At 43.2% G+C, this 16,889-nt stretch overlaps 1 protein-coding gene across 8 annotated transcripts in view; it reads right to left on the bottom strand.

The window, feature by feature from the left end:
- TOP2B (DNA topoisomerase II beta) overlaps nt 1-15,607 on the bottom strand; it is a 75,728-nt gene extending 60,121 nt beyond the window's left edge. For 2 of the 8 annotated variants that reach the window (XR_014792320.1, XM_084858309.1), the window contains exons 1-2: nt 15,390-15,504; nt 14,249-14,395 (exon numbers count right to left, since the gene is read on the bottom strand). Coding sequence is in view for 5 of the 8 variants with exons in the window: in XM_084858309.1 (XP_084714435.1) it covers nt 14,249-14,395; nt 15,390-15,446 (204 nt within the window). In the remaining 3 variants the exon portion in view is untranslated. Of the gene's footprint in view, nt 1-24; nt 2,471-11,631; nt 11,796-14,248; nt 14,396-15,389 lie in introns of those variants that run through there. The other 6 variants (XM_084858308.1, XM_084858311.1, XM_084858310.1 and 3 more) reach the window with 6 other exon arrangements.
- Between the last annotated feature and the right edge of the window lie 1,282 nt (nt 15,608-16,889).

The following is a 16,889-nucleotide window of genomic DNA, read 5'->3' as shown; positions in this document are numbered from 1 at the left end:
TTATCATAAAACAACAATACAAACCTAAGGGGAACCTTTTTCATGTGTAGTTGACATGTCCCGGTATTGTTGGTTTTGATATAAGGGCTTTTATGTTCTGGGGATTAATCTGCCCCTTTTACGTATTGCCCTATCTACTGGGTTATCTTAAGGACTCCAGCTAGGATCCTTAAAAAAAAAAAAAATTCTGAAGAAAAGCACACCCTCCATGCCATAAAACAAACTTTTGAAAGCCTTTGCAGTTTCAAAAGAGAGCAAAAGGGTTAAGTCTACGGCAGTGTACGAGCCTTAAGGACCCTTGGCCTCATACATTCCCTTCTCCATAGCTTCCGTTTGCAGCAATCATAGTTTATTGCTTAACCTAAAGCAGCAAATTATGGTTTGCTGAATAAAATTATTGCAACACACATGGAGAATACTTAAGCCTGAGGCTTTTTAAAGGGCTAATTCAAATAGTGCCAAACTGTGGATTGTCTTTACTTCTGAACTAAACCAGAGAGTGAAGAGCAGCTGTTCTGTAAGTGCCAACCTAAAGCCATTAGTTGTTTGGATCTTGGGATCCCAACCTCCGCCCTCAACTATCAGTAAACAGATTAACAGCAAGACAAAATAAATAAACTAACACCGTTATAAGAAATACATTAATAGCTTTACAAGACCTGGGATACTGCCAAATTATGAAACTGACTTATATAGGACTCTGAAAAAACAAAACCTGAGCAATTTCCAGGCTAGATGGCAACCATTTATCATTCTCTTGAGACACAGTATTTGATTTTCATGTTTTATATTATTTCATTCTGATTGTATTACTTACAGTATCTTAACTGCTGTAACTTTAAGACCACAAAATAACAGAGCAAACAAACCTGTACTAGTGTTGTCAGTACTATCTTCATGGCATGCAAGATCCTATTCCAATGATTTGATGGTTACTTTTCTCTTAGTGCAAAGAGGTAAAGCAAGCCTGGGAGATAACCCATCTCTCCCCGGCCCAGATTTAAAAAATTGGGGGAGGGAAGAGCCATTACTTGCCAAACTGCTAAGGCAACACCATAGTGGTACAGTTGTAGTCCTTATTCATAATATAGAACGTAACACATTTCATACAGCATAGATGGCATGTATATCAAATGTAAAATAGAAACACCTTCAAATGTAGCCACTACATGGATGATTGCAATATACCACCTCCATGTCTAAAGCAAAAACACTGATCAGAGGTTCTAGTTAGAACATGTACATAATCAAGGCCTTGCTACTTGAAAAGCAGTAGGCGGGAGCAGCTTTTACCAATTATATCCGAAGTATAACTGACTGCCTCCCTTCTTCAAAACAGGACTTTGTACACAGTGATCCATGCTGCTGTAACTTCTGTGCTTAATTACTATAATACATTCTATGCAAGGCTTTCCTTGAAGATAGCACTGAAAGCACAGGTATTTTAAAAGACTGCAGAGGGTGTAAAATACCTGCAGGAATGGAGAACTGGGACCACTTAGAACTTATGTTCCTACTTCTGTGCTGTTGTTGTTGTTCAGTCGTTCAGTCGTTCCTGACTCTTCGTGACCCCATGGACCATAGCACGCCAGGCCTTCCTGTCCTGCACTCTCTCCCGGAGCGTGCTCAAGTTCATATTCATTGCATCGGTGATGCTATCTAGCCATCTCATCCTCTGCCGTCCCCTTCTCCTTTTGCCTTCAGTCTTTCCCAGCATCAGGGTCTTTTCCAGAGAGTTTTCTCTTTGCATTAGGTGGCCAAAATATTTCAGCTTCAGCTTCAGGATCTGTACTTCCAATGAGCAGTCAGGGTGGATTTCCTTTAGGATGGACTGATTTGACCTCCTTGCAGTCCAGGGGACTCATAAGAGTCTTCTCCAGCACCACAGTTCGAAAGCATCAATTCTTCAGCGCTCAGCCTTCCTTATAGTCCAGCTCTCACAGCCATTCATTACTACTGGGAAAACCATAGCTTTGATTAGACGGACCTTTGTCGGTAAGGTGATTTCCCTGCTTCTTACGATGCTGTCTAGGTTTGCCATAGCTTTCCTCCCAAGGAGCAAGCGTCTTTTAATTTCAGGGCTACAGTCACCGTCTGCGGTGATCTTGGAGCCCAAGAAAGTAAAATCTGTCACTGCTTCCATTTCTTCCCCTTCTATATGCCAGGAAGTGATGGGGACAGATGCCTTGATCTTAGTTTTTTTAATGTTGAGTTTCAAACCAGCTTTTGCACTCTCCTCTTTCACCCTCAACAAGAGGCTCCTTAGATCCTCTTCACTTTCTGCCATTAGGGTGGTATCGTCTGCATATCGGAGGTTGTTGATAATTCTCCCAGCAATCTTAATTCCGACCTGTGATTCATCCAACCTGGCATTTCTCATGATGTACTCTGCATATAAGTTAAATAAGCAGGGTGACAATATGCAGCGTTGTCGTACTCCTTTCCCAATTTCGAACCACTCGGTTGTTCCATGTCTGGTTCTTACTGTTGCTTCTTGACCCTCGTACAGGTTTCTCAGGAGACAGGTAAGATGGTCTGGTACTCCCATCACTTTCAGAATTTGCCACAGTTTGTTGTGATCCACACAATCAAAGGCTTTAGCATAGTCAATGAAGCAGAAATAGACGTTTTTCTGGAATTCTCTTGCTTTCTCCATGATGTAGCAAATGTTGGCGATTTGATCTCTAGTTCCTCTGCCTCTTCGAAACCCAGCTTGTACTTCCGGTAGTTGTCAGTTCGCATACTGCTGAAGCCTAGCTTGTAGGATTTTGAGCATCACCTTGCTGGCATGTGAAATGAGCACAATTGTGCGGTAGTTTGAACACTCTTTGGCGTTGCCCTTCTTTGGAATTGGAATGTAAAGTGACCTTTTCCAGTCTTGCGGCCATTGTTGAGTGTTCCAAATTTGTTGGCATATTGAATGCAGCACTTTAACAGCATCATCTTTTAGGATTTTAAATAGCTCAGCTGGAATACTGTCATCTCCACTAGCTTTGTTGTTAGTAATGCTTCCTAAGGCCCACTTGACTTCACTCTCGAGGATGTCCGGCTCAAGTTCAGTGACTGCACTATCATGGCTATCAGGGACATTCAGATCTTTCCTGTATAGTTCCTCTGTGTATTCTTGCCACCTCTTCTTAATCTCATCTGCTTCTGTTATGTCCCTGCCTTCTTTGTCCTTTATCATGCCCATCTTTGCACAAAACGTTCCCTTGAGATCTCCGATTTTCTTGAAAAGATCTCTAGTCTTTCCCATTCTGTTGTTTTCTTCGATTTCTTTGCATTGTTCATTTAAGAAGGCCTTCTTGTCTCTCCTTGCTATTCTCTGGAAATCTGCATTCAGTTGGATAATCTTCCCCTTTCTCCCTTGCTTTTCACTTCCCTTCTTTCCTCAGCTACTTGTAAAGCCTCATCAGACAGCCACTTGGCTTTCTTGCATTTCTTTTTCTTGGGGATGGATTGAGTTGCTGCCTCCTGAACAATGTTATGGACCTCCATCCATAGTTCCTCAGGCATTCTGTCTATCAGGTCTAATCCCTGAAATCTATTCCTCACCTCCACTGTATATTCATCAGGGATATGATTTAGGTCATACCTGAATGGTTTAGTGGTTTTCCCTACGTTCTTCATTTAAGCCGAAATTTTGCAACAAGAAGCTCATGATCTGAGCCACAGTCAGCTCCAGGTCTTGTTTTGACTGACTGTATAGAGCTTCTCCATCTTTGGCTGCAAAGGACATAATCAATCTGATTTCGATATTGACCATCTGGTGAAGTCCATGTGTAGAGTCGTCTCTTGTGCTGTTGGAAAAGAGTGTTTGCTATGATCAGCGTGTTCTCTTGGCAAAACTCTATTAGCTTTTGTCCTGCTTCATTTTGTACACCAAGGCCATGCCTGCCTGTTATCCCAGTGATTTCTTGACTTCCTACTTTAGCATTCCAATCCCCTATGATGAAGAGGACATCTTTTTTTGGTGTTAGTTCTAAAAGGTGTTGTAGATCTTCATAGAACCGATCAACCTCAGCTTCTTCGGCCTCAATGGTTGGGGCATAGACTTGAATTACTGTGATGTTGAATGGTTTGCCTTGGATTCGTAGTGAGATCATTCTATCATTTTTAAGATTGTACCCCAGTACTGCTTTTCCCACCCTTTTGTTGACTATGAGTGCTCCTCCATTTCTTCTAAGGGATTCTTGCCCACAATAGTAGATATGATGGTCACCTGAATTAAATTCGCCCATGCCTGTCCATTTGAGTTCACTGATTCCCAAGATGTCGATGTTCAATCTTGCCATCTCATGTTTGACCACCTCCAGCTTACCTTGATTCATTGATCTGACATTCCAGGTTCCTAAACAATATTGTTCTTTACAGCATCGGATTTTCTTTTCACCACCAGACACATCCACAGCTGAGTGTCCTTTCGGCTTTGGCCCAGCCGCTTCACTCTTTCTGGCGCTACTTGGAAATACCCTCTGCTCTTCCCCAGTAGTATATTGGACACCTTCCGACCTGAGGGGCTCATCTTCCGGCATCATATCTTTTAGCCTTGTGATATGTTCCATGGGGTTTTCTTGGCAAGAATACTGGAGTGGGTTGCCATTTCCTTCTCCAGTGGACCACATTTTGTCAGAACTCTCTGCCATGACCTGTCCGTCTTGGGTGGCCCTGCACGGCATAGCTTATGGCTTCACTGAGTTACGCAAGCCCCTTCGCCACTACTGGAACCTAATTTAAAGTGTTAGCTCTTACCTTTAGAGTCCCCCATAGTACCTAAATACCCCAAGAAGCAACTCTTCTTACATGAACTCCTTCCACACACAGGCCCTACATAGAATCATATATCTGAAGGAGAAAAGTGTGGCAAGACATAATAGACCCTTGTCTACCATTGTCCCAAGGCTGTGAAACCTATTCCTTGAAGTATAGAGTTATAAATCTCTATTAAGTTTTAGAAAGGTACACAAGGTGTTGTTTCAGCAGTCTTTTGAGACTCAGGGACAGATGCTGATGTTATTCCATTAATATGCTATGGTCAGCTGTTTCTTTGAGTGGTGTCTGAGCTTATACTTTTTTAAGCTGCCTCAAAGTCTCTGATGAGATAGGGTACAGGTTTAAAAAAATATAATAAATGAAACAGAGCTGCTGCCTATCTGTTAGCATGCATAGGTTTAAAATGTAATCTGTAAAACAGGCATCTCTGAACACAGGAGAGACTTCTGCTCATGTTTATGATACAATAGCCAGGGTTTGCTCCCAAATTATAATTTTGGGAAGTGATAATTATAATTTTAGAGAAATCTCATTTTATTGGGATGTAACATACCGGGTTGGATGCAGTTTTAGTCATATGTCAGTGTAGCCCCATTGACATTAAAAGGACTTAGACAGTTATTGCTAACTGAAGTCCCATTGATTTCAATCTGTTTACTCTAAGTATGACTAAAACAAGATCCAGCCCACTATATTCTGAAGTTCATGATACAAACACTTTACAACACTACAGGGAGAGGAGCCACTTAATTTTGTTGCATATAATGAAAGCTGTGGGTATCATATGACATCTGAACAGCTAATTATAAAATGAAATGTAATTAGGGTCAGTCTCTCACTTGGTTTACAATTACATTTCATAAAGATCTGAAACATCATGGCAACAGCGGTAGTGTGGTCTGAAACACAGGTGCCTACACATGACCATCATGCCTTAAAGTACTATGGAACAGATGACTCAGATCAGGATCTCAAGTTATACAGTCAGGGCCAGAAATATTGGAACAAGGATAACTGTTTTGGCAGTTGGCCTCTGTACACCACCACACTGAAGTTGAAAAGAAACACACCCAGATGGGAGTGAAGTCAGGACTTTCAGCTGTAATTCAAGAGGTTTGACAAAAGTGGGGCACTAACCATTTAGGAAGCACAGCCAGGGGCATACACACACACCCATCATTGGTGGCTCATAAGTAAGGGAACAAACCAACATCTTTTCAAACTTAAGGATCGCCTTTAATACCTGGATGAAAATCCTTTGCAGTCAATGACTGCCTCAAGTTTGGAACCCATGGATATGACCAAATGCTGAGTTTCCTCCCTTGAGATGCTTTGCCAGGCCTTTACTGCAGCTGCCTTCAGCTGCTGCTTGTTTGTGGGTCTTTCTGCCTTCAGTCTTGTCTTCAGTAAGTGAAAAGCAGGCTCTGTTGGGTTGAGACCAGGTGACTGACTTGGCCATTGAAGAACATCCCACTTCTTTGCCTGGAGAAACTCTTGGGTAGTTTTTGCTGTATGTTTTGGGTCATTATCCATCTGCAATATGAAGCGGTATCCTATCAGTTTGGCAGCATTCGGTTGAATCTGAGCAGAAAGTATAGCCCTATACAGTCCAGAATTCATCCTGCTGCTTTCATCAGCAGTCAGGTCATCAATAAACAACAGTGACCCAGTTCCATTGTCAGCCATACATGCCCATGCCATTACGCTGCCTCCACCTTGTTTGACAGATGATGTGGTAAGCTTTGGATCATGAGCTGTTCCTTTCCTTCTCCATACTTTTCTCTTCCCATCATTCTGGTACAAGTTAATCTTGGTTTCATCAGTCCAAAGAATCTTATTCCAGAACTGGGCAGGCTTTTTTAGGTGTTTGCTGGCAAAGGCTAATCTGGCCTGTCTGTTCTTGAGCATTACCAGTGGTTTGCACCTTGTTGTGAAGCCTCTGTATTTACATTCATAAAGCCGTCTCTTGACTGTAGATGTCGACAGTGACATGCCTACCTCCACAAGAGTGTTCTTGACCTGGCTAGATGTTGTGAAAGGGTTCCCCTTCACCATGAGCAGAATTCTGCAGCCATCCATTTTAGTTGTCTTCCGTGGTCTTCCAGGCCTTTTGCTGTTGCTGAGCTTGCCAGTTAATTCCTTCTTTTTCAGGATGTTCCAAACTGTTGTATTGGCCACTCCCACTGTTTTTGCTATCTCTCTGAGGGGTTTATTTTGTTTCCTCATCCTAATGATGGCCTTCTTCACTCACATGGACACCTCTTTGGACCTCATGTTGGGAGTTCCAGTGAACAGCTACCAAATGCAAATGTAACACTCAGAACTACCTCCAGGCCTTTTATCTGCTTGATTGGTCATGGGGCACCCAGGAAACAGGCCACACCTGGCCATGCAGCTGCTTCTCAGCCATTCATTCCATTACTTATGAGCAACCAACAATTGGGGGAGGTGTATGCCACTGGCTGTACTTCCTGAATGGTTAGTGCCCCACTTTTGTCAAACCTCTTGAATTACAGCTAAAAGTCCTGACTTCGCTCCCATCTGGGTGTGTTTCCTTTCAACCTCAATGAGGTGGTATACAGAGACCAACTGCCAAAACTGTTATCCTTGTTCCAATATTTCTGGCCCTGACTGTACGTTCTCAGTATTATCTCCTCAATTAATACACTAATCACAAATGGGAGAAATGCAGAAAAGGGAAACTAAAATGATCACTGGAGCAACTCCCCTATGAGGAAAGGTTATAACAGCTGGGATTGCTTAGCTTTGAAAACCAGTGAGTAAGGGGAGGCATGATATACAAAATTATGCATGGTATGGAGAAAGTGGATAGAGGGACATTTTTCTCCCTCTCTTAGTACTAGAACCTGGGGTCATCCCATGAAGCTGAATAGTGGGAGATTCAGGACAGATAAAAGGATGTACTTCTTCACACAGCACATAATTAAACTATGGAATGCATTGCCACAAGAAGTAGAGATAGCCACCAATGTGGATGGCTTTAAGAGGGGATTGGAAAAATTCATCGAGGATAAGGCCATCAGTGGCTACTAGTCTTGATGGCTATATGCTACCACCAGTATCAGAGCCAGTATGGCTATTCACAACAGCTGCTGGGGAACTTTGGCAGGAGGGTACTGTTGCATTGATGTCCTGCTTGAGGGTTCTCGTGGGCAGCTGGTTGGCCACTATGTGAATGGAATGCTGTACTAGATGGACCCTTGGTCTGATCCAGCATGGGTTTTATGTTATTATGGAATCATTTAAATACTTTTGCCCTACACATTTCTTCTATGCAAGTCTATCTTTGGGCACAGATATCAACTGTGGTATATGCACATGTGAAGGAATAGAAGTGTCCTGGTTGTGTTTAATTTCCACTTGTGGAAAAGGGCATTACCAGTCCATGACAGCACATAAGGAGAATTTATTAGGCCCATCTTCACCTGCCAGTGACCATGGTGGATTAGAGCATCCTCTGTTCCATCAGTCTGTAAATTAGGTACAGTTTTGGACTTAGTCTCTGTGCCAGATATATCGCTTACATGTATCGAACAGAGCAGGGATACATTATTTGATGCTTCTGATCAAAAATGGCCGACTGAGATGTAACAATGGCTTTCCCTTCTATGAGAGGCAGCATGGATCAAATCAACTATGCCTACATGAATTTTTGCTCCGTTTCTGTATTTTGGGTACATCATGTTCTAACCCGAGGACAGTTGATTTAATACAATACATATTGCTGGCATGCTGTGTAGAAACTTTGGACTTGAGAGAAGGAAAAAAGGAGGTCTCACACAGGGAGCATAATTAAAACCCTTATGTGTATACAAATCCCCTAGCTTCGAGTGTTTTGAGTGTGGCAAGGCAAAATAGTTGTGTTAGGAAAGCTAAAGTTGTTCAAGGTGCTCAAGTTGTTAATGGTGCTCAAGCTCACTTAAGGCCTGTATGTTCCTAATAGGAGTATAATCTCTCCAGTTAGCCCTAGCTCTTTAACATGCTGGAAATGGCAACCTGGATGAAGATATGAAAGAGATTAAAGCAGGCACCTCCCCTTGGAGATATGGATCATTAAGTCATACACACACAGTATCCTTAGTGAGGAAAGTAAGTGTGAATCTTTTCTAGTTTAAACTTTAATAAAAATAAATGGTTTATCCAGTTTTCACAATGTATTCAGACAAGTTTCTGAAGGATAGAACATATTTCAGCCAGCAGCCCAGCGCCCCCCCCCCACACATTATATGTGTATTGTTTAGCTATATTAATGTCAAAACACATTAAGAGCACAATCCTATACATGTTTAGACAGATGCTGGGAGATGCAGGACTTTTTTCTGTCTAAACATGCACAGGATCGCACCCTTAGCCACTATACACAATTTAGAAGGACATTTGTTTATTACAGAAATTGTAACTCTACTGCTTTACAGGTATTATACAAAACTGCTAAAAGGCATATTATACACGCACTCGTAACAAAAAGCCCTATTTTCAAAATATGCAAGTCAAACAGATGTATGGTTCAGATTTTTCAGAAACTGCATCATTAGTATGTACTATTCTGAATGCAACGTTACAGTTTCTATAGAATTAAGGTGGAGGTGGGAAAAGACAGAAGGGGCAATCTTGTGGCATAAGATATACTGGAAAATTAAGGTTTTATTAGTAAGGGATCAAAACTGAAGACTATGGGGAACAGGTAAATGCCAGTCTTTTGCAGGTATCTCCTGCATATTTTCACACATACTTCAAACAACGTTGAGATTGAAAAACAGTGCATAACCCAGCCAAAGTTAATGACTTTGAAATCAAAATACTATAATGGGAGACTTAAGAAAGCACCTAACAATCTCCCTTTGCCATAAATTATACTAAAAATGCTAACTTTTGCTTGTATATACCCTTGCACTAACAGGTTTCTGTTGCTTTCTACTATGTACCATTATCCTGAAAAATGCAATATTATGGTGCATAACATTCATTTAAAAACCTAAAATGTGTCCTCAGTAAATAAGAATCTGTCAAATATACCTTTGTGCATTAAGGGAGCAATCCTATGGCTGCTAGTCTGCAGCTGGACGGCCATAGGTCAGTTCCCTGAGAACTGACCTCCATCCCCTCCTGCACTGCCTTGTAGGCACTGCAGAACGGCCCCATGCTTGGAAGAGTGAGGAGCAGCGAAAACTGGATGTTCCTGGGGGCGTGCCAGGGCAGGGAACTCAGAAATGCTAGTACAACACATCCAACATGTCCGGCCATTGCTTCCCGCACTCCGACTGCCCACGGCTAGACAGCCAAAATCAGCTGTCTAGCCACAAATGCAGGGCAGCTGAAGCACAGGAGGATGATCCCCTCCGTGCTTCTCCTGCCCTGCATTGGATAGGTGGTCGCCTCCAAGTTTGGAGGTGGCCACCTACCCCAGTAGGATTGTGCCCTAAATCTTTCTTCAGCAGTGAAGTCACTAGATCTAGTATTTATGGTCCTCCCTGATTTTTATCTATGCAGACCCACAATTTTAATACAGATATTGTAAAGCACTGAAAGACCACTCTGAGAGCAGAAAGAACAGAAACTGTGGAGGTGGCAGATAATTATAAAATAAATTAAGAGCTTCCTATATCACTCAGAGAGAATCCTACCAGTCTGAGTGTATCCAATGCCCTGCCGGTTTGCTGCCAGCAGAGCAGGAAGAGCAACAGAGGCAATTTCCCCCTTTCCATCCTCCTTTACAGCATTTTTCACTAGATGGGCCTCTGAGCAAATCTAGTGGCATTGTACTGCCAGGGGCACGGTCAGGGAGGCCACTGGATCTGGTGGATCCATGACCACTCCTACTGGTACAGCCCTATCCCTCTCCTTTCCTGAGGAGATCAACTGTATACTATGGCCCCTCAGATAGTGTAAGGGCCACAGGATTGCACTGTTAATCTGTTGATGGGAAAGGTATTATTTTTGTGTGGATTGTTGTAATTATCTCATACTTCCACACTATTAAATATTATACACACACACACAAAATACACACACAGTGCATCACAAAACAATTTTAATCCTCAGTCATTCATATTGTGCATGTTCATATCAGGGACTGTATCTGCAGTGATGTGGGTTTCCTGGAAAATCTTGAACAATAAATTTTTCCAATGCAAATTAGGCTAATTTGCATAGGTTCATTTGGATTGGAATTTTTTTGGTCTGTATCAGAAAATTTTCAGTTTGCATCAGAAAATCAACAGAAAGTGATTTAATTAACATGTTTACTAAATACAAGTAAAATAAACAAAGCTAAAAAAAAGTACCCCATATTAATTTTTTGTACCACTATGCCACAGGTATTTGACCTGAAATATTTGAGAGGAAAAATTAAAGCACACTTAATGTGATTTAAATATCATAGTGTGCAGATATTTTTATTAAAATTCTTGTAAAAATTAAAGGACAATAGCATGTATTTTCCTCACATTGTTTAAATGTAAAAAAGAACCAAAGGTACTGAAAACTGTTGATATAGTAATTCAGCCTTCCTCCATCTGGTGTCCTCCAGGTATTTTGATTACAACTCCCAGCATTCTTCAGTGAGCATGGCTGGGTGGGGATGCTGGGAGTTGTAGTCCAACACTTCTGGAAAGCAACAGATTGGGGAAGGCTACACTAATTAATTTTAGCAACCCCAATGAACTGTGTATGATATGCTGACAACCACTCATCTGTTTCAACAATTCTGTCCCACTGAGGTTGCTGGAGCACCTTCATTTTCACTGTCACTACTTATTAGTTTCATTTCACACTGAGACATATATGTATTTCAGTGACATATACATATTCTCTAACATAACTGCTAGGAATAATTACCTGAAAAACATTAATTTCAACTTTGAAATGTCCACGCTTCCCTAATATTGTATTTGCAATTGGCATCCATTCACTGTTACTAAAAACTTATGAAACGGAAATTTTTTCAAGAAAAAAACTAAACACTGGAAAATTTTCTGGAAAATGTTTCACCCCACATCACTGCATGATGTGTATCAGCTTCATAAACTGCGATAACCTGAGATATGTACAAGCTTCACGCACCCATATACAGCCACTCTTATTTCTCCCTTTGCACGAACAAAGCTTAACCATAGCTTCCTGTTATGTCCAAATCAGGATCTATGGTTAATGACTTCCAAACAAGACAGAATAAGGAAGCCAACTGCTGGCTTCATCGGACACCATAGTTATTTGGTTCAGATGGAAGAGGAAGCTATGGTTAACTATGGCTGCCTTGCTTGTTTCACCATTCACAAGATGTGGGGAGGAAAGCAGCTGCATGAACTCATGCATATCTCAGCATAGTAGGCAGAGATTTGATTGTCTGAACTGGGCCAGTGTGTCTATACTAGGCATTTTGCTCAGATTGTGATTCACAACATACTAGGAAAAGTTGGTGAAGTATACATCATCCCAAATAGTGCCAGTGATTAAGGTTCCACTTTCAGATTTGATTTCTTAAAGAGGCGCGTCTGGAAAACATTGTTTTTAACAATGTCCCCTGAAAACTAGCTAGTTTGCAAGGCAAAGTGGAAGCATTGAGCAAAATCCAACAGGGTGCTTTCAACCCCACTGATTTCCTTCAACAAGCAGTGGGTCCTGCCAATTCTGTAGTGCAAGTGGGTCCCACCATTTATGCAAGGGAGATTTAGTGGGAAGGGGAAGCCCAGAAACTAGTGGAAATGCTTGCTTCGGGAAGGTGGAGCTCCCTTATGTGAGCTCTGCTGACCTGCATTCTTCCAGAAATGAGCGTTCTCGCTCATTTCAGGTTGTCCCAGAAGCGCTAAATTGTCATTGCACAAGCAGTGGGGGCCACTTGCACAACATAATTGGTGGGGTGGAAGTGTAAGTATCCCATTGGGTTCTGTCTATTTACTTTTAAGTGGACCAACTGCTTGCAGTCCATTGTTTCAAATGGCAAGCATATTTACCCATAACTTGATCTGCTCGTGAGAAGGTGGGCTCCATAGCAGGCTGAAGCCCTTCTTTGCCCATAGATCTACTCATGTGACCCAACTGACTCCTTGACAAAGCAGACTGGGCCATTTACACCAATATCTGTTCTGCTCTTTGCAAACATCAATTGCTCCTTCACAAAGACCACCACAAGAACGAGGAATAGTTTGCCCTCATCACAGAAACACACAGTCCGGTGCTGAAATGGACCTAGTTTCATGTCAGTGATGATTCCAGTATTCTATAAGTAATCTTAGTATCCCTTATTTTAAAGTGTGGTTGCCACTATTTATAAATACATATTCTAGGACACATATAGGATCTGCTATTATATCACTTTAGAAAGAAACAGTCACATCAAGACTCTCTTTCCTTTACAAGGAAACTAGACTTTTAGATATGCAAAGTTTTTTGTTCAGATGAAGAGTCCAAATGAAATTAGGGTCTAATATTTTATTAGTACATTAACCTCCAGAACAGCAGCAAGTTCTTTTTGAAAAAGAAGCTGGTGATTTGCTACTATAGTGCTTGTGTTGCCTTTTCTTGCCAGTTACATTAAGGAAGTGACCCTAGTTTGAACTCTCTGCTGAACAAGAGAAATAGAAGTAAATTAGTGATTGGCTAGGAGAACTGTATCTATTCAACTTTCTCCTCCCTGCTGGGGTCTTTCCAGGAGGAAAAGGGATTTCTTTCAACTGGGCCAGAAGGACTCTCAGTCTCTAATTTTAACACCCTGACCTAGGCAGTTTTCTCTTAAGACAGGATTACTTAACTCTCTCCTTCCCACTAAGTTTAGATTGACCCTACTATAGTTTAGATCAAGATATAAAATATTATCCTGTCATGAGTTGCTTATTTTATAGGAGGAGATAGGGATGGACCTACAAAAACATGTACCCACAGGACACTAAACCAACAGCTTTTGGAACACTGGAAAATCCTTGTCCACTTTTGAACTTTGCATTGGCCCAAATGGAAACAGCTTCCTTTCTGTCTGCTAGTTCAATGCTAACCTTCAATTTGTCTGAATCCTTCCCCTCTGGATAATCATGGGAGGGGGGCTTTGCTCTTTCTTAACGGAACTCAACTCAGATAAAACAGGCATGTAATCCATAGCTTGTACTCAAACACAGTATTGACAAGTGGATGCCTCATGCCCCATTTCACTATGAAGTAGCAAACCCTGCAGGCCACACTCCCCAAAACCTTGCATGTGAGCTTCCCCATGCCACCAAAGCCACGACTCCCACTTGCCTCGATCCCCTTCCTGGAATCCCCAACTCACCCCCCACCTCTCCAAGAAAGCAAACCTCTCACTACCTCCCAGCATCCCTGTCCCCATCCTCCATCCCAACAAGCATCTTCGCTCCTCCATTATTCCCCCGGGGCCTGCCACCTCTCTTTTCAGGCTAGGCCTGCTAAGAAACCACCAATACCGGGGAGAGAAGAAATAGAGAGAAAATACCAGTTAACTTACCACCCAGGTTAGACCCCCGCTGCCGCCTCCTCCGCCGCCTCCGCCTCCTCCTCCACCACCACCACCTCCACCACCACCACCTCCTCCTCCTGATTTTGCCATTTTTTTGGCCCTCGCCTCAGTATAAATAGTTGTAAATATAAACGGCTAAAAAAAAAAAAGAAAATGGAAAAAAAGCCACCCCGGACCGGCACAGGACTGCAAACACACTCACACCCTTCTCTCATGCACCGCAGATTCGGGGGGCGCGCGGGGGGAGGGGTGTCCTTCTACACAGCGAAAGATCTCTTCCCACCCGGCGCGCGCCCACACACACTCAAGCGAGCCCCAAGGCTCCCCTCACGCTAATGCGCGCGCACACACGTTCACACAACGAGACGACCCCCCCCCCTTACACAGACCCTCACTCTGTCTCGTGGAGCGCGCGCGCGCGCGCACCCGCACGGCGCGAGCCCCCACCACCTCACTTCGTCGCGCGCGCGCGCGCGCACCCACACACATACAGCTCCCTTCAAGAGGCTGCCGCGCGCGCCCAAAAACACCTCCCCTCACCCACTTCTCTCTCCCTCCCTGCCTGCCTGCCTGCCTGCCTGCCTCTAGCTCGCGCTTAGGGCCACGGACATTTAATTCATGCTTGAGCTGGTTAAAACCAGCCTTAAAAAAAATAAATAAACGAACGGCCAGCGCCTGAAAAGAGCGACTAGAAACCGGCCCGCGAGGGCCCAGAATACGTCGCAGATTATTAAAAAAAAAATAAATTAAAAAAAAAATCCGCTTCTGTTCCGGTGCCGCTCTCGACGGCGACGTTGGGCGGCGGCGTAGACAGACCCGGCTCGGGGACCTCGTCCGCAAGCAGCTGAGGAGGCGTTTGCCGCCCCTCCCCCGCGAGGTGGGTTCAAACGGGCAAGAGCCCGAGGAACCAGAATTTAAAAGGCTGACCGGCCCAACCTCCACCGGTTCTCTGCCCGCGCCGAGGCCCAATCCCTCAGACAATAACTGCGCTGCCCCCGTCCGGCATAACCACCGCAGCCTCCAAACTCCCCCTCCCTCCCTTCTCGCCAGCCAATTACACGCGAGGGGCCGCCGCGCAGTTCGCCTCTTCAGCCAATCATTAAAAAACCCTTCAAACTGGTGTGCCTACGTCATCGCATGCGGCAACAGTAGAACAGGCTCTGCTGGAATCGTTGTAGTTCCCCATTTGTAGAGAATCGAGGCAATGGTGTCGGGGTAGAGGAGGAGACGACAAACAGCTGCTGTCGACGCTAGGGCGAGGGTGTCTGGTTCAGGTCGAGGAGAGAGCCCGATCATACGCGGGGTTAGGTGCGCCTAAACCCATGGAAGTTAGGTGCGCCTGACTCTGCATTTGATGCTTACACTGAGAACCCGCACGCACGAACCAGAAGCATTTTCCCCAACGTCAGACTCTGGTACCAGGGGCGAGTCAACTGCATAATTACTAGGAACGCACTTTCACTTTCTATATTGCCAGCTTTTTCATAATAGAATAATAAAACGAGTGGGTACGTTTACTTATTTTAAACAGTCTTAGGCGGCTTTGTTCAAAGCAGTTTACGTAAAAGAAAAAAAAATCAATAAAGCAGCAAGGACAATAAATAAGATCTTTTAAATCTTAAATGCAGAAGCAAATCAATTAAAGAGGAGGGTTAAAATAATGAGCAAGATCACAAATATAAAAACTACCAAGAACGATTAAAAATAAACAGGTTCTCTATCTCGTATCCTAAATTATAGTAGGATTGGTGCCTCTCTTGTTGAGGTGGGGCGTTCCACAAACAGCACCACCACTGAAAAATCTTCCTTGGTTGCCACCCATCTGGTCTCAGCTGGCAGGAGAACTTGGAGAACGGTCTTGGATGCAAATTGTGAACTTCAGGCAGAAGAATATGGTCCTTTAGGTTATTTGGTCTCTCGGGCTATTTAGAGCTTTAAAGGGTTTGAATCACCACCTTAAATTGGACCCAGGAATGCACTGGAATACAGTGCAGGTCTTTTCAGAGCAGCTTTGTATGGTCAGGAGGACAGTTCCAATCAAAAGCCTGGCTGCTGGGTTCCTCCTGAACCAGATGATATTTCTGAACCATATTCAACAACAGCCCCCACATATAACACAATACAGTAATCTAACCTAGATATTACAAGAGCATGGATAACTGTAGAAAGGCTATCTCAGTTTAGGATGGGTCACAACAAGTACACCAGACTAGGTTGATGGAAGTCTCATGAGCATGTATAGTAAAGATCACTCAGATCTAAAGCACCCCAAAACAACAAAACTGGTCCTTAGAGGGACTTCAACCCCACCCAGAATTTACAAAATACCTCTTCCCAAGACCAGCTAACAGCTACTTGAGTTTATCTGGATTAAGTTTTATTTTATTAGCCCTCATCTAGCCCAGTACTGTCTCACCTGATTCAGAAGGAGAAATATTTGGGACCTATTACCATACTGATGACACCTCTCTCTAAATCTCCTGACAATCTCACCTAGCCATTTATTGGGTGCCATGGTGCCAAACTATAATCCCCCAAACCTTCCATAATCTGACCAACAGGAACAGAACCATCACAAAGTAGTACCTCCTATCTCCATCCCAGGTTATCTGCAAGGATACCATGATCA

Source organism: Heloderma suspectum, chromosome 5 (assembly GCF_057233095.1).
Source record: "Heloderma suspectum isolate Gila_16-S chromosome 5, 16-S_ref, whole genome shotgun sequence".
In the NCBI taxonomy this organism is placed as follows: Eukaryota; Metazoa; Chordata; class Lepidosauria; order Squamata; family Helodermatidae; genus Heloderma; species Heloderma suspectum.
The sequence above is the reverse complement of the archived record's forward strand: the minus strand, read 5'-3'. Positions and strand labels throughout refer to the sequence as shown.